Raw genomic sequence first — 18,292 nt, forward strand, 5'->3', positions numbered from 1 at the left:
ACCACACTATCTGACTTCCACTATGGAATATGTGGAAACGTTGGTACACAATTTGGACAGAGTTTTTTCGCTTCAAGGACGAAACATATCCCTTGATCGCTTTTACACTTCACTTGATTAGGCAGAATGGCTTTGGAACAAAAACATAACTTTAGTTGGAAAATGGCAAAGCAATAGAAAAGGGGTTAGCGAGTTAAAATCTCTCACTGATTGGGAAGCCTTCAGTACCAAAATTTACTGGGAGGAGTCGAGAAACCACATTACCGTTACGTCGTACGCAGTCAAACCAAAATCTACCGGTAAACGCAATGTTCTGGTCTTATCAACTATGCAGCCAATCCTTGGAGTAACCAAAGATGACGGAAAGGAAAAACCTGCAATAATCAAGCTCTACGATTTTACCAAGGGTGGGACTGATGTCGTCGACCAGAAGATGGCATATTATAGCGTCAAGCCGAAATCAGCAAAATGGGCTCTGTCTGCATTTTCTTACATTTTAGACTTTGCGCGGGTCAATGCGATGACCATTAGTTACTTGAACCGCGAGTTGTCCTTTTCACAAGCCAAGGGAGATGAAAGTTTTGTGGAGGGGTGGCAGCTAGCCATGTCATTAGTCAAACCACACATGTCTAGACGATTGGATGATGTACCCATTCTACGTGGGTCACTCCGCCATACAATGTCAACATTTTTGGGACGAAACCATAGATTAACAGCAAACTCAAATTTGCTATTACCAGTGGTTTTCATAATGAAATAACGGGCTATCATAAGATTTGTTCTTATCATGTTATCGTTGATTATGAGATTAGATATTTTAATCACAGTATTTGGTCATTTCTGCTATATGGCTGTGAATCGTGGACTGTATGCCCGAAGATAGTGAAGAAGATCAACAGTGCTGAAATTTGGTTCATTCGTAGAATGATGGGAATTAACTGGATGGATAAAATCACTAACGAAGAAGTGTGGAGACGCTCTGGGTGCACCCCTGGCGTCCTCATCACAACTATCAAAAAAAGGCAAATGACATTTATCGGAATGGAACACTCGGCAATGATGGGGCGATTTCCTGGTCAGAGACACCAGGGGCGTCCACGTTTGGAAATCTTCAAAAATCTTTCAACGTGGACAAACCAAAATTTTGAAAATCTAATTAGAAGTATGGACAATCGATCGTTGTGGAGACTCACGGTAGCCGACGCATTATTCAGGCATGGCCGATGATTTGGTCATCACCGTTTTATTCAAAATCGGGGTATTTTTCTATCTATTAATTGATCGAAATATTACTTATAAAGCTGTGCGGTTCAATTTCATTACCATTATACTTGACGATGCTAATTTACTACACTTGCAATACGGTCTGTTTTGTACAATATTTCGCACAAGTCATATTTTTTTGTGACTGGAATATCTTGTCTTCGAAAAAGTTTGATAAGTCAGTTTTTCTCAATGCAATGACGAGCTGCATGTCTTCATTTTCAATAAACAGTGCCTGGATGACTTTTTCCATTTTCGCTGATAGGCATTACTTTCACAGATCAAATGTTTGTACTGTTTCATCGTCTGACGATGGTGAACCGCTGTAAAGCGGCCGATATTTCCTGCGAAAGTTTTGCGTAACAAAAAAGCATTCATTCCAGAGGAATGCAATTTGAAACAAACTCATGATTTTCTTAGGTTGTATCGCAACACCGCTGAACGTTGTATCGACATAAGCAAAGTATCTATAAGCTGCTAGCACTCGCAATGACACGATAGGACATATCAAGCTGTGCTTATTTCTCTACGATGAGAATTAGGTCATGGCAAGAGTGGCAAACCAGAGTTGACCTTTCGCTGCTTGATATTTGAGCAAACAAATTATATGGTAGATTATAAATATTAGTGCAATTTCTTTGTAATGTAAAAACGCCCAAAAATGCCTTATATTTATAAGGAAAAGTAAATTTTTGTTTAGTTTAGCATTACTCCATGTTATAATTCAAAAATATGCGTTCGAACGGTCAATTTTTGAAGCTGTTTTCGGGAAATTAGAATAAAAACCTACTTTCTATCGTTTTTTCATCTCAAACACTTTATTTCAATAACTTTGTGGGGTAAAATTTTAATTTCTACACGCACAATACACATGGCTATTATCTTGCAAAATATTTTGGCTCTGTGATTTTCATAGTTCCCGTTATTAGCGATTAATTAGCACGGGGCTAAAATAGCCCGTGTCGAATATCGTGACGTCACACGCGTGCCAAAGGGGGGGTTGTAACCCCTAACCCCCCCCCTTGGCTACGCCACTGAGATGCTGTATCGGAGGATGGGGTAAGACACATCAAAAGACGCATCGCTTGGCTGAAAATCTACACTGTCTTCGCCGTTCGCAATGAAGCGTCCACGTTATAAGTTGCAAACTCTTTCACAGTTCAGAAGAGCTTTGCCAGCGCAGAATTGCATCTTTTGTTGTTACCCAACCAGAGATCTCTCCCCAACCACAATTTACAAAACTCACTCTAAACTATTACTTACATACGTTCGACGTCTGTTGATGTTGTGTATGTCTTGTAAAAGCGGCGCGATCATTTCGGTTACAGCTGCACAAGCTAACGCAAGGCGAGGCACAAAAGGAGATGCTCATAATAATTTGACGTCTACTGGCGTTGAATCAATGCAAATAGGGTGATGTTTCTATAAAAGATTCAATTCTGCCGGCGCGTAACACCAGTGAATAAAGAAACAACAGGAGAAAATTTCTGCTCTTAAAAAGAGCAAACTGCAAAATGTTTCTGACAAGGTGTCATAAACCACGTTGTATTTCAAAAAGTATCTGAGATACAAATTTTTGAGTAGCATCTCCAATATGCGTATGAACTTTGTGACAAAGTCATGAAATTTCAGCTTTTTAGAATAGTTTTATCGTATGGTTTTCAGCGTTTAAAATTTCGTAAGGCATGAGATGCCCTAGCCCAGGCATGAAAGTGTTAAGAATAAAGGTTTTTTTTTCACTTTTGCATAACGTCGATGTTGGCACCAAAGAGGAGTGCTCTTACAATGAAGATGAAACGGGACCAGACGAGGAGAAAAGCAACATCTTTGACGTTTTTGATGATGATGATAGCTTCAATTTTTGTTTCGCTTACTTAGTTTAATTCTTGTTAACGAATGTAGAAGAATAAGTCCAACAGTGACGAATAATTTCACATTTGCCTGGAATTCATGGATTTATCCTTTTGCTTAATCGGTAATAACTTTTTTTCTGTACATTTTCAGGGTTTTTGTTAATAGAAAAAGTTATTCCCCTTGGAAAAAGCTAAAAAATGATGTATAATATGTCCTATATTGAAAAACTTGAAATTTTCATAAAGGGATTGTGACGTCATTTGGAAAAAAGGCCCAAAAGGGGGTTTCCCATCATCCGATTGATGGTTTTTTTTTTCTGATCCATTTGCGTAGTATAGGGAAGGTTTGAGAAAAGTGTCAGCTTGATAAAAAATTTTTCCCACAAAAAACCTCCCACGACTGCACTATACTACTACCTCGTCCAAACGTGGAAAGTTAGCGAAGTTGTTATTTTCCAATCGCTGTCATCACAACTGGAAATTCCTCTGAAAAGCACTCATTCACTCTTCAGTTTCTATTACATTTTTACAACCTCCTTGCATTTGGTAATTCAGCTGATTCAGAGCACCAAAGATGTCAGCCAAATAAGCCAAAGTTACTAAAATGTAAAAATGAACTGTTAGGCAAACTGGGTTCTTGGAACAAATCGAAGGGCTTCCGTGAATGTTTTTTAGTTTCAACGTATTCTAGTCAACAGAAGTTCCCTTTTCTACACGATTTCAACGTTTAGCGACGTTAAAACGATGTAAAAACGGCAATTTCTGCTGGTCGGGATAGCTAGGCTACGGTACCCGATAATTTATTTTCAATCCAAGCTGTAGGCCAAACATTTGGTTAGCCTTTTCATTCTGTTACTAAGCTTTGGCACAAAAAATAAACCATGGTTTTTCAAATTAAAATATTTTGTTGATGTGAGCAAACATTTTCATTTAATAGTTCAGACATTTTTCGCTAAATTTCATTTTAATTTATTTTTCTTTGTCGGAATGCAGAAGAAACGATATTGTGGAATAAAATGCAAAATTCTCCAAACAAACAGAAGGCGTCATTGGATTTTCAAAAAATCTCCGAACAGGACTCGCCGAAACGGCCCATTTCGGCACTTCAGCGTGGTTCAAAAATATTTGCTGATATACCACTCAGTAGGGCGTGTGTTAGTGTTGCAGAGGACGTTCGCGCCGAACCCCTGGTTAAGAACCACTGACTTAGAACAAGCCACTGGAGAACAGAAACATGAACTATCAAATTTGATGAGGGATGGGGATGCTTGGAGATACTATGTTGATGGTGTTCGGGTATGCACGAATGGATGATGATGATGAATGTCCTAATAATCAGTGTCTCTGGCTTTGTTGATTTAGGCCTTGTATTACGTACGTCATAATACGATTATTAGGTACACTATAGCGTATTTGCAAGGCATAACCACTATAGTTCGCACAAACTGCTCAGATTCAAGTTGAGAACTTAATCGGGATTATTAGCCTACTGCAATTCAACTTGCAGCTTTTTTTTAAACTAACGATGGCAGCTACAGGTCGATAGCACTTTCTCGCAGAATTAAAAAAAAAACAGCGATATAAAGTTGTCCCAATGTTGTCTTGCTGAGTATGCAGTCGAACAGCAGATATATGATTAGATTTTTTAACTGAAACTGGCATAAACCGGCTCCAGTGGCTTAGTGTGTTTGTCTCTGAATCGGTAGACATTGGTTCGCTAGGCCTACCCTGTCAGGTCATAACAAAGACTTTTAAAAAGTGACACTGAATCTTATTCCTGCTTGGCACTCAGCAATGGAATGGATTCGGGTGACAATGTGCAGTTGTACCTCTATAAGGCCGCATTAACACTGTCTGCTTTGTAAAGCGCTAAGGAGCAACGCATTCTGCGATGAATACACTGTTATATAAAAACTGTTATTATTATGACTATAGCAAGCAAGAAAAGGAAGTGGATAAAGAAGGGTGCTGCAACCAGGGAAGATGGAAGCTACAATGTTTCTTGTTTTCAGTGAAAACAGAACTAATAGTGTCTGCCTGGTTTGTCACCAGACTGTTGCGGTTTGTAAGGAGCATAATGTTAAGAGACTAACAAAACATGCTGGTACATTTGACAAGCTATCACAGGATGACCGCGCAGAAGAAGTGAAGCAACTTAAGACAGCGTTGCTACCCAACAGCTGTGCTTTGAACAAGCCCACGAGCCAAATGAAAGCATCACCAAAGCAAGCTATGGTGTGGCTTAAATGCTTAACACGGTAGCCCAAACCATTTTCAGAAGGTGAGTTTGTAAAACAGTGCCATACAAATGGAGTAGAATTACGATACATAACATTAATTTACATCTATTATTGTGCGAAATACGATCATCAGGTGTTGTTGGCCCTCGGGCAGTTTCGCGTTCACAAATTTAGCTTCCCATTAAAAAGTTTGGAGACCACTGCTTTAAACATAGCTGCTTGGTAGGCTACTGGGAGGAATCAGAAGGTGAAGATTTCCCAACACAATTAAAAATAGTTATAAAAAACGACCACCCGGGTAGAAGTATAGGTGCTTGAAGCATCTAAAAAGTATGTGATATTGCAAGAACTGAGCTAAACAAAAAGTTAATAAGAAAAATCGAAATATTAAACTTGTGAGAAGTTTAATGTTTATTTTTTTGCCAACATAACCCTTTGAAGACTCAAACTTTTGATTCAGTATGACAGCAGTGGAGCATGGAATGGTCGCCATATACAATGAAAGTTGAGCGTGGCCTGAAAATCACAAGTTTACATCCACCAATACCTAAAGAACACAATGAATATAACTATAATAATGACAACGGCCGCTATTTTGGCGTAGGAGGACCTCATGTTCAAGTAATGGGCATCTTGCTTGTATTTCTTTGATAAACTTGCAAGGTTGTTAGCTTTGTCGCCAAGTTCTGCAAAAAAATTATCATTAAGTTAAACTATATTAGAAATTCATGATTCAATATTGTTTCATATCACAAATGTGCTCTGAGATGAAATGTGAGCTGAAGTCCAATATATTACATAGACCAGTGGTCTCCAACCTGTGGGTTGCGACCTCACGCGGGGTCGCCATAACTACCCGAACCCACCCCCATTGTGTTCTTTCTAAAATGCTCAACCAGCGTTTATTTTCTTGTTTGTATGTGAGATGGGTGCTGATCACACAGGAGCAGTCAAAAGTGCGTTGGGTGTCACACAGTCGAGTACTGAAGCGCGTTAATAAACAGAATCATTTGGCCTTGGCTTAACAGTTTGGTCAGAAAAAGGTCATTGCACATGTGGCTTACTCGGCCGAGATATTTGATTCGCTAAACTGTTTGAATCAAACCATGCAAGGTTCTGGCTTTAAAATAATTGATCACACTGCCAAAATAGCCGCTTTCTACAAAAAACTTATCCTAAGACAAAATTACGTGAGGCGAAATGAGTTTGACATGTTTCCAGAACTAGCCTACAATGCATTGTCGACAAAGGTGTGTCTGTCCAAGATACCACATTTGGACACCTTCATCCTTCAGCAGTTTAGCAAACAGCTTGAGCATTATTCCGGTGATATCATGATGCCATTCAAAGAACATGACTGAATAATCATAAATTTTCCCTTCGTGTTACCAAAATTTACAGAAATGACAGTATACTGTAATAATAATCATGCTTTTATTTGCGCCCATTGCGATAACATACAATTACACTGCGATACGACAGGAAGAAGCGAAGTGACATATTATAGTCTTCGAGTCAGCTGCTCCCCTTAGTTTGGCTTGCCATTAAGTGTCTTTGCCGAGACACAGCCGCGTGCTCTGGAGCGGTGTCGAACCCACGTCCTTTTGAACGTCGCGCAGAAGTTCTCACCACTCGGCTACGCAGTTGATGCAACAAACCGCATTTCTTTTAACTAGTTTAAATTGCGTGTACGTTTTTTCGAAGAGTGTGTTACGTTTAAGTGACTACTACATCAAAACTTTTGCAAGTTTTATACTCTGCTGAGAGTAAAAAAAAACACAAATGATAAATATTGGAGAAATTGAGTCTCCTTTAGAACTTAAGAATTTTTCGTAGCTTTATCGTAGCTTTTACTATGCCAGTAGGCTACAGTTAAAATAAACGAAAAGATACACTATTTGAAAAAAATACTCGATATTTCGATATTTTTGTTGTAATTAAGAAACGAGTTTCTCAGTCTTCGAAGTTAGCGTCGGCGCCAAGGTGAATGCCGAGACAGATGAATGAATGGCGCATTAGTGTCGGCAATAAAAATGCCGAGGCCACACAAGCGGTGGCAAGGTTAGGGTTAGACATTCCTCCCAGTCATTATGCCACAGCCATAGATTTGTTCCTTAGTCAATACCCTGATGGAGCTCTGCGAAAGAGAAAGAGGCGTGTGGATGGGTATCAAAGCACAAAAACCGCAAAACGTGGATGCTCCATTGCGAACGGCAAAGACAGTGTAGATTTACAGCCAAGCGATGAGCCTCTTGATGTGTCTGATTCCAGTGATGACACGACAACCTCGTCCCTCTGATACAGCATCTGATGATTCCGATTCTGACAGCTAGTTCTTTATTAAACAGATTTTGTGTTGCTCGCAGTATCCCAATTGTGCCGAAATTATATTAGTGCATACGTAAATCTAGGCAATCTTCTTGCAGAGAGCAATTAATTTGTTACCGGTAGGGGAAGGGAAGGTAATTTGATACACTTTTAACATTTTTGCCTGTTAACTGAAAATTACGTGACACAAACTATTGATTTTAAATTCAAATGAAAGTCTGATCCCTTACACACTTTTTAAAAACATTTTCACTTTTCTATTTTTGTTACTTTTTTTTTTTAATTGAAATTTTAAAAACGTCACTCAAGTCTTCTTCTTCTCTCGTTTGACTTGCAGTAGCTTAGATTGGCAATGCCTCCTCGTGCAGCCAAGATACGGTAGTTGGGTCCAGTTGTCGAATACCAGTGATTCCACTTGGGGGTCGTAAGATGGGACATTCGTGGAGTATGTGTTGCATTGTTTGTTCTACCGCTCCGCAGACACATATCGGCGAATTATGCAACCCCCACCTAAACAAATTAGCTCCAGTACAGCCAACGTCACATCTGATCCTGTTCAATGTGACCCATGCTTTTCTTGAGAGGTCTGCTCCAGGAGGGATGGAGAGTGCTGGCATAACTGAAAACTGGGGAGGGATATGTGGCAGCTCGTTCCATTCTTGGGTCCATGTTTCCATGCAGCTGAAGTTCTTATCCACAAGTTGTGTAGCATATCGATGGAATGGGCGCCTTGATGATAGGCGTTGAGGTCTGACTGGTCCATTTGTTTCACTCAAGTGTATCAATTTACCTTCCACGGAAGGTAAATTGATACACCCGGAAGGTAATTTGATACAGTAAAACTAATACAGAAATCCCCTTTGACAGCAAAGCAATAAATGAAAATTTAATATGTGGTTGGCGTGCTTGGGTGGAAGGATGACTGTTGAGGCCTATGTGTGCGGCGAAGCTTCTGCTGCAGGATGGACATGGGAAAGATCATTGGCTGGAGTTCTTATTCAAGGGGGGTGCTTTGCGCTTTTCTTATTTCTTGACAGCAGATAGCGTGTAGGCCTACGAAAGCTTATATAATAGCTGTTTCCCAAAGTAGCAGGTCGTTAATAAAAAATAACTTATTTAAATCAACTAAATCAATGACAACATTTATTACAGTCACAAAAAGAATTTAATATACTGTATCAATTTACCTTCTCCACATGTATCAATTTACCTTTTTCAAAAAAAGTTATAAAATTATGATTTTTGTATGCTTGGATGCACATTGCAGAAAAAACGTGACATGCCTTTGAAGCCTTATCAATCAACTGTAAAATGAGTTTGGTTTCATCTTTCAGGATCTTTTCTTTAATTTTCCAGACGAAAATAATCATGATTTAAAAAATTTACGAAAATACTCAAAAAACACACTTTTACAATTTTATGCCATAAAAGCACGAGTTAGCTGCATGGTGCAATTTTTGTAGGCATTATTTTCACAGATCTTCCACCTAATGACAATATTTTTGACTAATATTTTTTGTACATTTCTGTAGGGGGGGTGTATCAAATTACCTTCCGTATCAAATTACCTTCCTTTCCCCTACCTGGTTGAGCAATTAACGTTATTTTATAATAATTTAACGTCGCTACATGTCGAATTAATGTAAAATAAACACAAATTTCTTATTGGGCATTGTTGTTACGCAATATAACCCGCCAGGAAAATTAAATCGATTTGTGCTGACTTGAACGTTGAATCAACCCAAAATTAGCTTACTTTTTCTCTCCATGAGTTATTTAACGTAAATTACAGTAATAGCGTGCGTATCGCATTGCTCGCTTTATCGCTACTTTTGGTATTATTACATCACAACAAATCAAACAGTGCGGTCGTGATAGACTACTCTAGTATATTTTTCGCTTCTTGTTTTACATGTTTTGGTACAATTTTTTTCGTAATAAAGGTTCACAGCAATTGCCGAGGCAGTTTCAACTTTTGCCGTTTGGCCTCGGCAACGTTTTTGTAGGGGTTTGCAGTTACGAGCTAGGGCTATGATAGTTAAAATATCGAACGAAATTGAAATAAATATCGATATTGAAAAGATATCGTATCGAAAATTCGATATATTGCCCAACGCTAGTTGCGACCAGACGGAGTGGTACGAAGTCGATCATTAAAGCGGTTTCAATTATCCGATTTCACATGCATTTTGAAACCGGTTAGGCTTCACAACTGGTCATTCTATATTCGGTATTCTATTTTGGCCATCCCTAGATGTCACCCCTTTGCATCTGCAACACGCGAACTGATGTGCGTATTATCATGTGACCTTTAAGTTGTCCTTGTTGCGCAATCTATGTTACCTTCGTTCAGTCAGTTCAGTTGCTATTTGTCTCGCCAGGTGAACGTTGTATTAGCCTGCATCAAACCCAATAAATCCCAGATTGTGTCTTTCGTTAAATAGAGATGACATCAACATGGTGGCGGCGAGGATTATTATGAAATGCTAAATTGAGTAAGTTCAGAAGACAAGCAAACTACAATGAACATAGACGCGAGAAAACCATCTTTGTTGGATATACACAATGCAAATGTGGCGCAAATATTCCCAGACTGGAAGTACGAAGTAGAAATCTACATGATAGCCAGTGGAGCGTCCAAAAAAAGTCAGGAGGTTCAAACAGCAACAATACTCAACTGTGCTGGTCCTGAGGTAATCAAAGTTCCAAAGCAATTTACATACTTAAGTGAAGAATCCACTAGTCCTGTTAGAAAAACTGTAAAATTTTTGTACGCAAGCAGAAAGCGAACTCGTTCACACTCGAAGATTATGGGAAACCAAAGTAAGCAAACCTTTTAACTTTTTCATGACTGCCTTATGAAAAGCAGAGCTATGCAATTTTGCCACCTACACCGAACGGATGATTAATTGAGATATCGGTACGATAAAATTGAGATATCGGTATGTAAGAAATTACAAAGCATCTTAAATAGAGAAGAAAATCACGATTTGGATACAACAATCAAAATTTGCCGCAATTTTGAATTAAATTGAACCGAATTGTAGAAGAAGCCAACTATTCTGTAACAAATGTGCACAAGCTTGATCGTATAAGTAAGCAGGAATACGAATACAACAAAAGCGCAAATAGTTACATTGTTTTTGAATGTAAATTTATGTTCTGCAGTTTTACTTCTGAGTCAGCTATCAAAAGTGTGTTCAGCATATCGTATGTGGTTAATGTGTTGCCTTCAGTACTAATACCTCTTTCATCTTAAATATGTCTTAAAATTACTTCACTGTATAATAAGAAAATGCCGGGTGATAGCACACAGCCTTGTCTTGTAAACTCCTTTATGAATGTTCATATCGTCACTGTAAGCATCATAAATCCTGAGAGCAGCTGATTGTTCATAATATAAATTCTGGTTAATTCTTAGATCTTCGTCATCAATTCTAATTTAGTCGAGCATGCATAATATTTCATCTTGTTGGACTTTATCAAAAGGGCAGTTCCATCGTGACGGACGTAACATTCAGAGAGTTATAGTAGTCCGTAATTTTTGATGAAATAGAAATCTTGGCAATTTTACTACATAGCATGAAAGGGTGCCCTACCACTATGAAATCACCCCAAAATTTTTTTCGTAGCTGCTTCCTACAAAACAGATACAGCTCGTTTATCATGCGTGACGGACGTACGCAGAGAAACAAGAAATCATGAGTAACTTTCGTAAGATACGAAACGCTCTGATTTGTACATAGGTAACTGCAATTTTTTAACTTGATCAGTTTAATGAATGAATAAACTAACTCACAAAAGTTGTTGCACAAATTTATTGTGTGAATTAAATACACTGTGCCCCAGAATGTAACGTGACGGACGTACAAAACTTTCGTGACGGACGTACGGCTCTGAATTTAAGCAGGAATAGTGCAAGAAATCTACTATAAAAGAAGTGAAAAATTGCATACATAATACAAAACTTAATAGATGGGTTAAAATTTCCAATATATATGCTTTAATTGAAACCAGCCTATACAAATAATTACAATTACGGTATAGTTGAAAAGTGAACTCTTTCGTCTAATATTAAAATGAACTAATTTAATATAAAAGTTTATTGTTCATTACCAGTAGAATCACTTGTGTAGTTGCTGTAGTGCCGTACACACACAGTTATAAGTCATGTATCTTATAAGTATACTAGTTATAAGCCATCGCCACACACTGCCACTTTTGTGCATCACTAAAATTTCGTAGTTTGTGCTCGCTACTTGTTGAACTTCACCAGGGTAAAATTCACTATCATATTCAACAAGTACCCAAGAGCCATTCCGTGTCAATTCACACAGTCAAGAAAATCAACCTCTTCAATTTTTCTTAAATTTTACACACCTTTTTATTATCCTATATGATGAACACCTGCAAAATTTGAGTGAAAATTATTAAGATACACGAGAGTTATGAAGCATTTAGTTTGGGGGGGTCTGCCGAGGGGGCACATATTTTTTAATTTTGGCCATGTTTGAGGCCCTATTACTGCTAAATTAAATTAGGTAAGAACCCAAATTTTTTACATGTGATAGTACTTCTGCCAAATATTGAAGAAACAACATTGTTCACATTGTCACTCTAAAAGGTCAAAGGTTATAGACATCCAAAGTTGGCCGTTTCCAGCTCTCGGCTAAAATTTTCCAAAATTTGAAAACCTTGCCAAGACCCTATTTTTGATTGGTTTTGGCTGAAATTTAGTAGAAATGTTGTTTACAGGATTCTCTATGAACTGAGAAAATTTCAGTACAAAATATTAAAGGGGTTTTGAGGTATTTAATGTGAAACATGGGTCGAAATGAAAAAAAGCAAAAAGTGGGGTCCTTTTAATACCCCGGTTACCCATGACCCCAGTGAAAATTTGCACTGAATTTTTTTTTACATATTCACTAAGATATGACAAGTCTACCATGCAAAATTGATCCATGGTTCTCAATGTTTTCTTATAGAAAATATTCGTCAAAGTTTGGACAAAAACGCTAAAAATTAGAAATGAAAAATTCAAGGGGAGTAGGGGTGATCATTATTTTATTTTGCTATTGGCTATATAAAGTGTTCTAGATGACAGTAGCAATATTATGTGCTTGACAAATAAAAATGTAGACCTATGAATAATTTTTGCAAGACGTTTTATGCATAAAGTTTAAGACATTATTATCTTTATGTGTTTTGGTTACACTGTCCGATATCGTTTTGTTCGATCTTTTGGTATTAAATTTTCTTTAATTGCATAAAGAAGAAGAAGTATATAACATCAGAATGCCCAGTTAATGCAAGCCGAAATTTTGTTCACAAATTCACTAAGACGTGACAAGCCTACCATGCAAAATTGATCCATGGTTTTCAGTGTTTTCTTACAGAAAGTATGCGTCAAAGTTTGGAGAAAAACGTTAAAAATTACAAACGAAAAATTCAAAAAAAAATACAACAATATTGAACTATATATATATACTAGAAAACATTTGAAGTGTATTTTTGATTGTGATTCTAGCAATTGTTATATATTTGACAACTGTAATGTAGAGCCTATATATATATACCATGTAGACGTGGTCCTCATTATCAGTGAACAAAATGGCAAATTTTGTCATAATCTTCATTGCTCAGTTTGTATTGTTGTCCAGAAGAACCATGGATACTCGGCACAGCAATTGAACAAATAATGTCATGAAATGGAATCCAGCATGTTTGTTGATGTCTGATAGTCTGGGCCAGTTTAAACATTTGTTGCTTTTGTTTAGTATCATAAACTGAACATTGAAGTCTTGCGTTTCATAGCTTTTTTCACAAATAATGCCAATGTACCAATCAGAATCATATCTGCAAGCCACATATTGGCCTACATTTGCATCATTTTCTGGGGGTTGTGATTGACCTCGTACCACATCCACAAGGGTATGTGAAATATCATTTGACAGTCGACGCATTTTCTAAGACTCACATGATTGTGGAATAAAAGTATGATGTGATCTCGTGCCTGTTATTGTTTTACACAATGCATATCGCTTTTCCAATTCAAATTTTGTGTTGAGGTCTTGAATTTCAGTTGAAGAAACCCAAATATGTTTAAACCCAGAAATGTGATCTTGCTCCCATTGAAAAAGATCTTGTGGTGTGAGAATTTGGTTGGTGGTTGCTGCGTGAAGACTTGCACGACTGCACTGCACATGCAGCTAATTTTTTGGTGGTTTTATCAACTCCATCACATAGACTTTTGCCATGAGATGTAGCAAATAAATGCCACTCAGCTTCAATTCCAAAATCTGTTGAATGATGGCAAAGATTGATAAAAAATTTTACGGTTTTTGTATTGTGAAGCAGCACCATCGCTGAAATAGATCATTTGTTCACATTACCAAGTGATTTGATAATTGCAATTATTTGGTTAATGAATGTATGCATTGTGCTTGTTGAATGTTCCAAGTGATCTGATATTGCAACCAAATTTTTTAATGTTAAAGCTCCATCTTTTTTGTAGTCTATTACAAAAGGGTGAAGGGTTGCCAGGAGTGTTGTCCCAATGGAACCCTTGCACGGCATCTTGGACAATAAATGAGTAGAGTAGTTCTCAGCAAAATCAAGTAGTACTACGACTTCATCATCAGCTAAATTTTGTTTCAAGTAACTTGATTGTGATTTGCTAATGAAGTGATGGGTCTTCTAAGCTGTATTTGGTACATTACGACTCAGCTCTTCGGAGCTGAGTATCTGCTTTGTTTCTACTTTTTATGTTTGATTGTAATATTGACCATCTTGAGTTGAGCCTGATGCAAATAAATAAGTAAATAAAAGCAAGAAAGGTGTCACACAATGATTCAATAAAGTCATCCAGGCTTTTTAGCTGCTCAGTTAATTGTCGTTCTATCAGTATGAGCCCATTGCTTGTCCCTTATAGTATCATCAAGATCATACTGGTTGCTGAATGTATCAATTAAGTAGCTCTTCAAACATTCTCTGCCAGAGCAATCATTGCACAAACTCATCATGCATTCTTTGTTAGAATTATGGAACACACCAATTTTCCAAATAGTCTGTGTATGTCAGCTTATCAGGTTCTTCGGCTTGCATTAACATGGCATTCTGATGTTATATACTTCTTCTTCTTCATGCAATTAAAGAAAATTTAATACCAAAAGATTGAACAAAACGATATCGGACAGTGTAACCAAAACACATAAAGATAATAATGTCTTAAACTTTATGCATAAAACGTCTTGCAAAACTTATTTATAGGTCTATATTGTCGTTTGTCAAGCACATAATATTGCTACTGCCATCAAGAACATTTTATATAGCCAATAGCAAGATAAAATAATGATCACCCCTACTCCCCTTAAAGTTTTTATTTCTAATTTTTAGCGTTTTTGTCCAAACTTTGACGAATATTTTCTATAAGAAAACATTGAGAACCATGGATCAATTTTGCATGGTAGACTTGTCATATCTTAGTGAATATGTAAAAAAAAATTCAGTGCAAATTTTCACTGGGGTCATGGGTAACCGGGGTATTAAAAGGACCCCACTTTTTGCTTTTTTTCATTTCGACCCATGTTTCACATTAAATACCTCCCAACCCCTTTAACATTTTGTACTGAAATTTTCTCAGTTCATAGAGAATCCTGTAAACAACATTTCTACTCAATTTCAGCCAAAACCAATCAAAAATAGGGTCTTGGCAAGGTTTTCAAATTTTGGAAAATTTTAGCCGAGAGCTGGAAACGACCAACTTTGGATGTCTATAACCTTTGACCTTTTAGAGTGACAATGTGAACAATGTTGTTTTTTCAATATTTGGCAGAAGTACTATCACATGTAAAAAATTTGGGTTCTTACCTAATTTAATTTAGCAGTAATAAGGCCTCAAACATGGCCAAAAATAAAAAAAAATGTGCCCCCTCGGCAGACCCCCCCAAACTAAATGCTTCATAACTCTCGTGTTTCTCAATAAATTTCACTCAAATTTTGCAGTTGTTCATCATATAGGATAGCGAAAAGGTATGTAAAATTTAAGAAAAATCGAAGAGGTTGATTTTCTTGACTGTGTGAATTGACACGGAATGGCTCCCAATCACTTTTTTGATAGCAAGCACTTTCTTCTACTTCAGACGTTCATGTCTTCATTAGATTCTCCATAGTTAAAAAGATATAATAACAACAGTGTGCTGCTTATCATCGGATGTGTAAGCCACAGCGATGATGTTGCTGTCTATGACTGAAACGTTATGTGGCATATTATCAAAAGTTTTGATGTCTTGAGATCGCAGCTGGCAAAACTTGGATAAACCAACTTTCTCAAAATGCATTTCATTTTCTGTCAAAAACAATTGATATGCTTCCTTCAGAGACATGGTCATTGGTCATATACCGTATTTGTTGTGTTTGCTTTTCCATCGTATTTCCATCATCTCCTTTCTTTCTAATAATGATCCTATCTTTTCTTCCAGGAGCCTGCCATGATCTATCATTTTTGTCATAAAACTCTTGAACTTTCATGATGGTGTCCAGCGACAAGCCTTTGCGTTTTTTCCTAGTGTCGACAGGAAGATTTAATCCTTCTGCTTGAGCAGCTTTTAAAATTAAGAATCTTTTGTTTCCTTGGTGAATGTGGCAAACACCTGGACATTTTGCGCCAAGCCTTTCCAGTTGCTTGATTTGGCCCATATAGAGACAGATTTCGCGATGTACTAGATTCAGCAGAAGCGATTTTTTTTTTTTTTTCTTTTTGATATTTCAGATGCGATTTCTTTCCTTAATTCTGTGTTCTTCAATTTCTTGCTGTGTCATTCGTTCTTTCATGGTTTTTCTTTCTTTCTCTTTTCTGAGACGATCCTTGTTTAAATGGTTCAAGTATAGCTGTAGATTTTCCTTCAATTTCTTATTTCTCTTTTCTTGCCACTGCTTAACCTATCAGTTTTAGCCATTGCTAATCACCAAAGATGAAAAAATATCTATTCAGCTACTGTAGTGAACACAAATTCCTGTGACTTACTGGCATCAAGTGCTGGAAAGAGTACAAAACCAGTAACATAATTTATAATTATGTTCTACACTGAAAGTTAAAAGCCATGTTTCTATCTAACTTACAAAGGTATCATTTGCTTGAAACTTTAATTTTTTGCTATCACATCCTTCAACTCCTATCATACTATGTAGATATTCACTTCTCTTCTTCCTCAAAGATAATCCTACCCTTGTGCTTCTGTTCCCTTATTGTTGTGCTCATCCTATCCTTTTTCTTCTGAAGACTTCACAGCCCTCTTGTGCACCATTGTTGTAACAAAAGTTCAGTAATCAGTAGGTTACACTTATGAGCTCATAAGATGTAGAAAGTGTAATTGAAAACTATGGGGTTATAATAACTAAGATTTATGGTACCTGGGATAATAACTTTTTAAATCAGTGACAATATAAACAATTAAACATGAGCATGATCCCTGCATTATTAAGCACCACAAAATGACTAAGTTAAAGTTAGTTAAACAGTATTAGTATCTGTAATGGACGTATGTGACGGACGTACGTGATGGACGTTCCATTATGGTGTACATCCGTCACGCATTTTTACTTAGTTAAACAAAAAAATTTTGAAAACCATTTGGGATGTAGGTTGGTATGTAGGAACTAAAAGAAAAAATGAAGTTTCAAAATTTTAATTCATCTAATAATTTAATAAAATAAAATAAAGGAAAAAATTTGTGACGGACGTACAGGACCCCCAGGTCGAAGTCCCACATGCTATAAGTCCAATGTGACACCTTGTTCAAAAAAAAAAATTTTAGAGATTAATCTTACACTCATTTCTGATTGTACAACAGCAGTATTGACGAAGTTACTTGAAATATCAATCAGAAACTTCAGAATTCAGTATATGAGTATTTTTCATGATTTTTTTGGCATTTGAAATGATGTTCGCTTACTGAAGCATAACTTCCACCCATTTTGTGTGGGGGCCGAATATATTTTTTTTCTGAAAACTAGAAAGAATAAGCTTTCCAGGGATACCATTTTTATTGTTATCAGATAAAAAATATGTTTTGATGGGTTGGTTGTCCTTATCATGGAACTGCCCAAAAGCTTTTTTATAGTTGATGAAGCACAAGTGCAGATCTTTCTGCATTTCCATTGATCTTTGGGAGAGATCAGAATGAAGACCGCATTCCTTGTCAGGCATCAACCCATATTGACATTCGTTTATTTTTGGGTGTAATTTGTTTCTACTTCTGTTCATGATGACTCTCAGCAGTAGTTTAATAATATGGGACATTAGGCTAATTGTGCAATATTTTTCACATTTTTTTTTACCTGTTTTTTCGGGATTGTAATGAAAATAGATTTTGTAAAATCAGTTGAAATTTCACTGGTGTCGTATATTTTGTTGAATAGTGCATGAAGGACGTCGAAGCTAATGATATCCAGTGCTTTCATCATTTCAGTGCTAACTTTGTCTGGGCCTAATGCTTTGGTTGTTTTTGTTATACTTAAAGCACATGTTATTATAACCAAATCTGCTATAAACAAACATAGCTCGACACAGTTAGCTTAAAACGACCAAAATCCACCACATTTATCGTT

At 36.9% G+C, this 18,292-nt stretch overlaps 1 protein-coding gene across 1 annotated transcript in view; it reads right to left on the reverse strand.

Annotated features, from left to right (window-relative positions):
- Window positions 1–3,560: 3,560 nt before the first annotated feature.
- Window positions 3,561–18,292, reverse strand: part of LOC145774376 (vesicle-trafficking protein SEC22b-like) — a 64,944-nt gene continuing 50,212 nt past the window's right edge. The window contains exon 5 of the mRNA XM_082585614.1: window positions 3,561–6,042. Coding sequence (XP_082441740.1) covers window positions 5,888–6,042 — 155 coding nt within the window. The 3' untranslated portion in view covers window positions 3,561–5,887. The remainder of the gene's footprint in view (window positions 6,043–18,292) is intronic.

Source organism: Aplidium turbinatum, chromosome 7 (assembly GCF_918807975.1).
Source record: "Aplidium turbinatum chromosome 7, kaAplTurb1.1, whole genome shotgun sequence".
Classification (NCBI taxonomy): domain Eukaryota; kingdom Metazoa; phylum Chordata; class Ascidiacea; order Aplousobranchia; family Polyclinidae; genus Aplidium; species Aplidium turbinatum.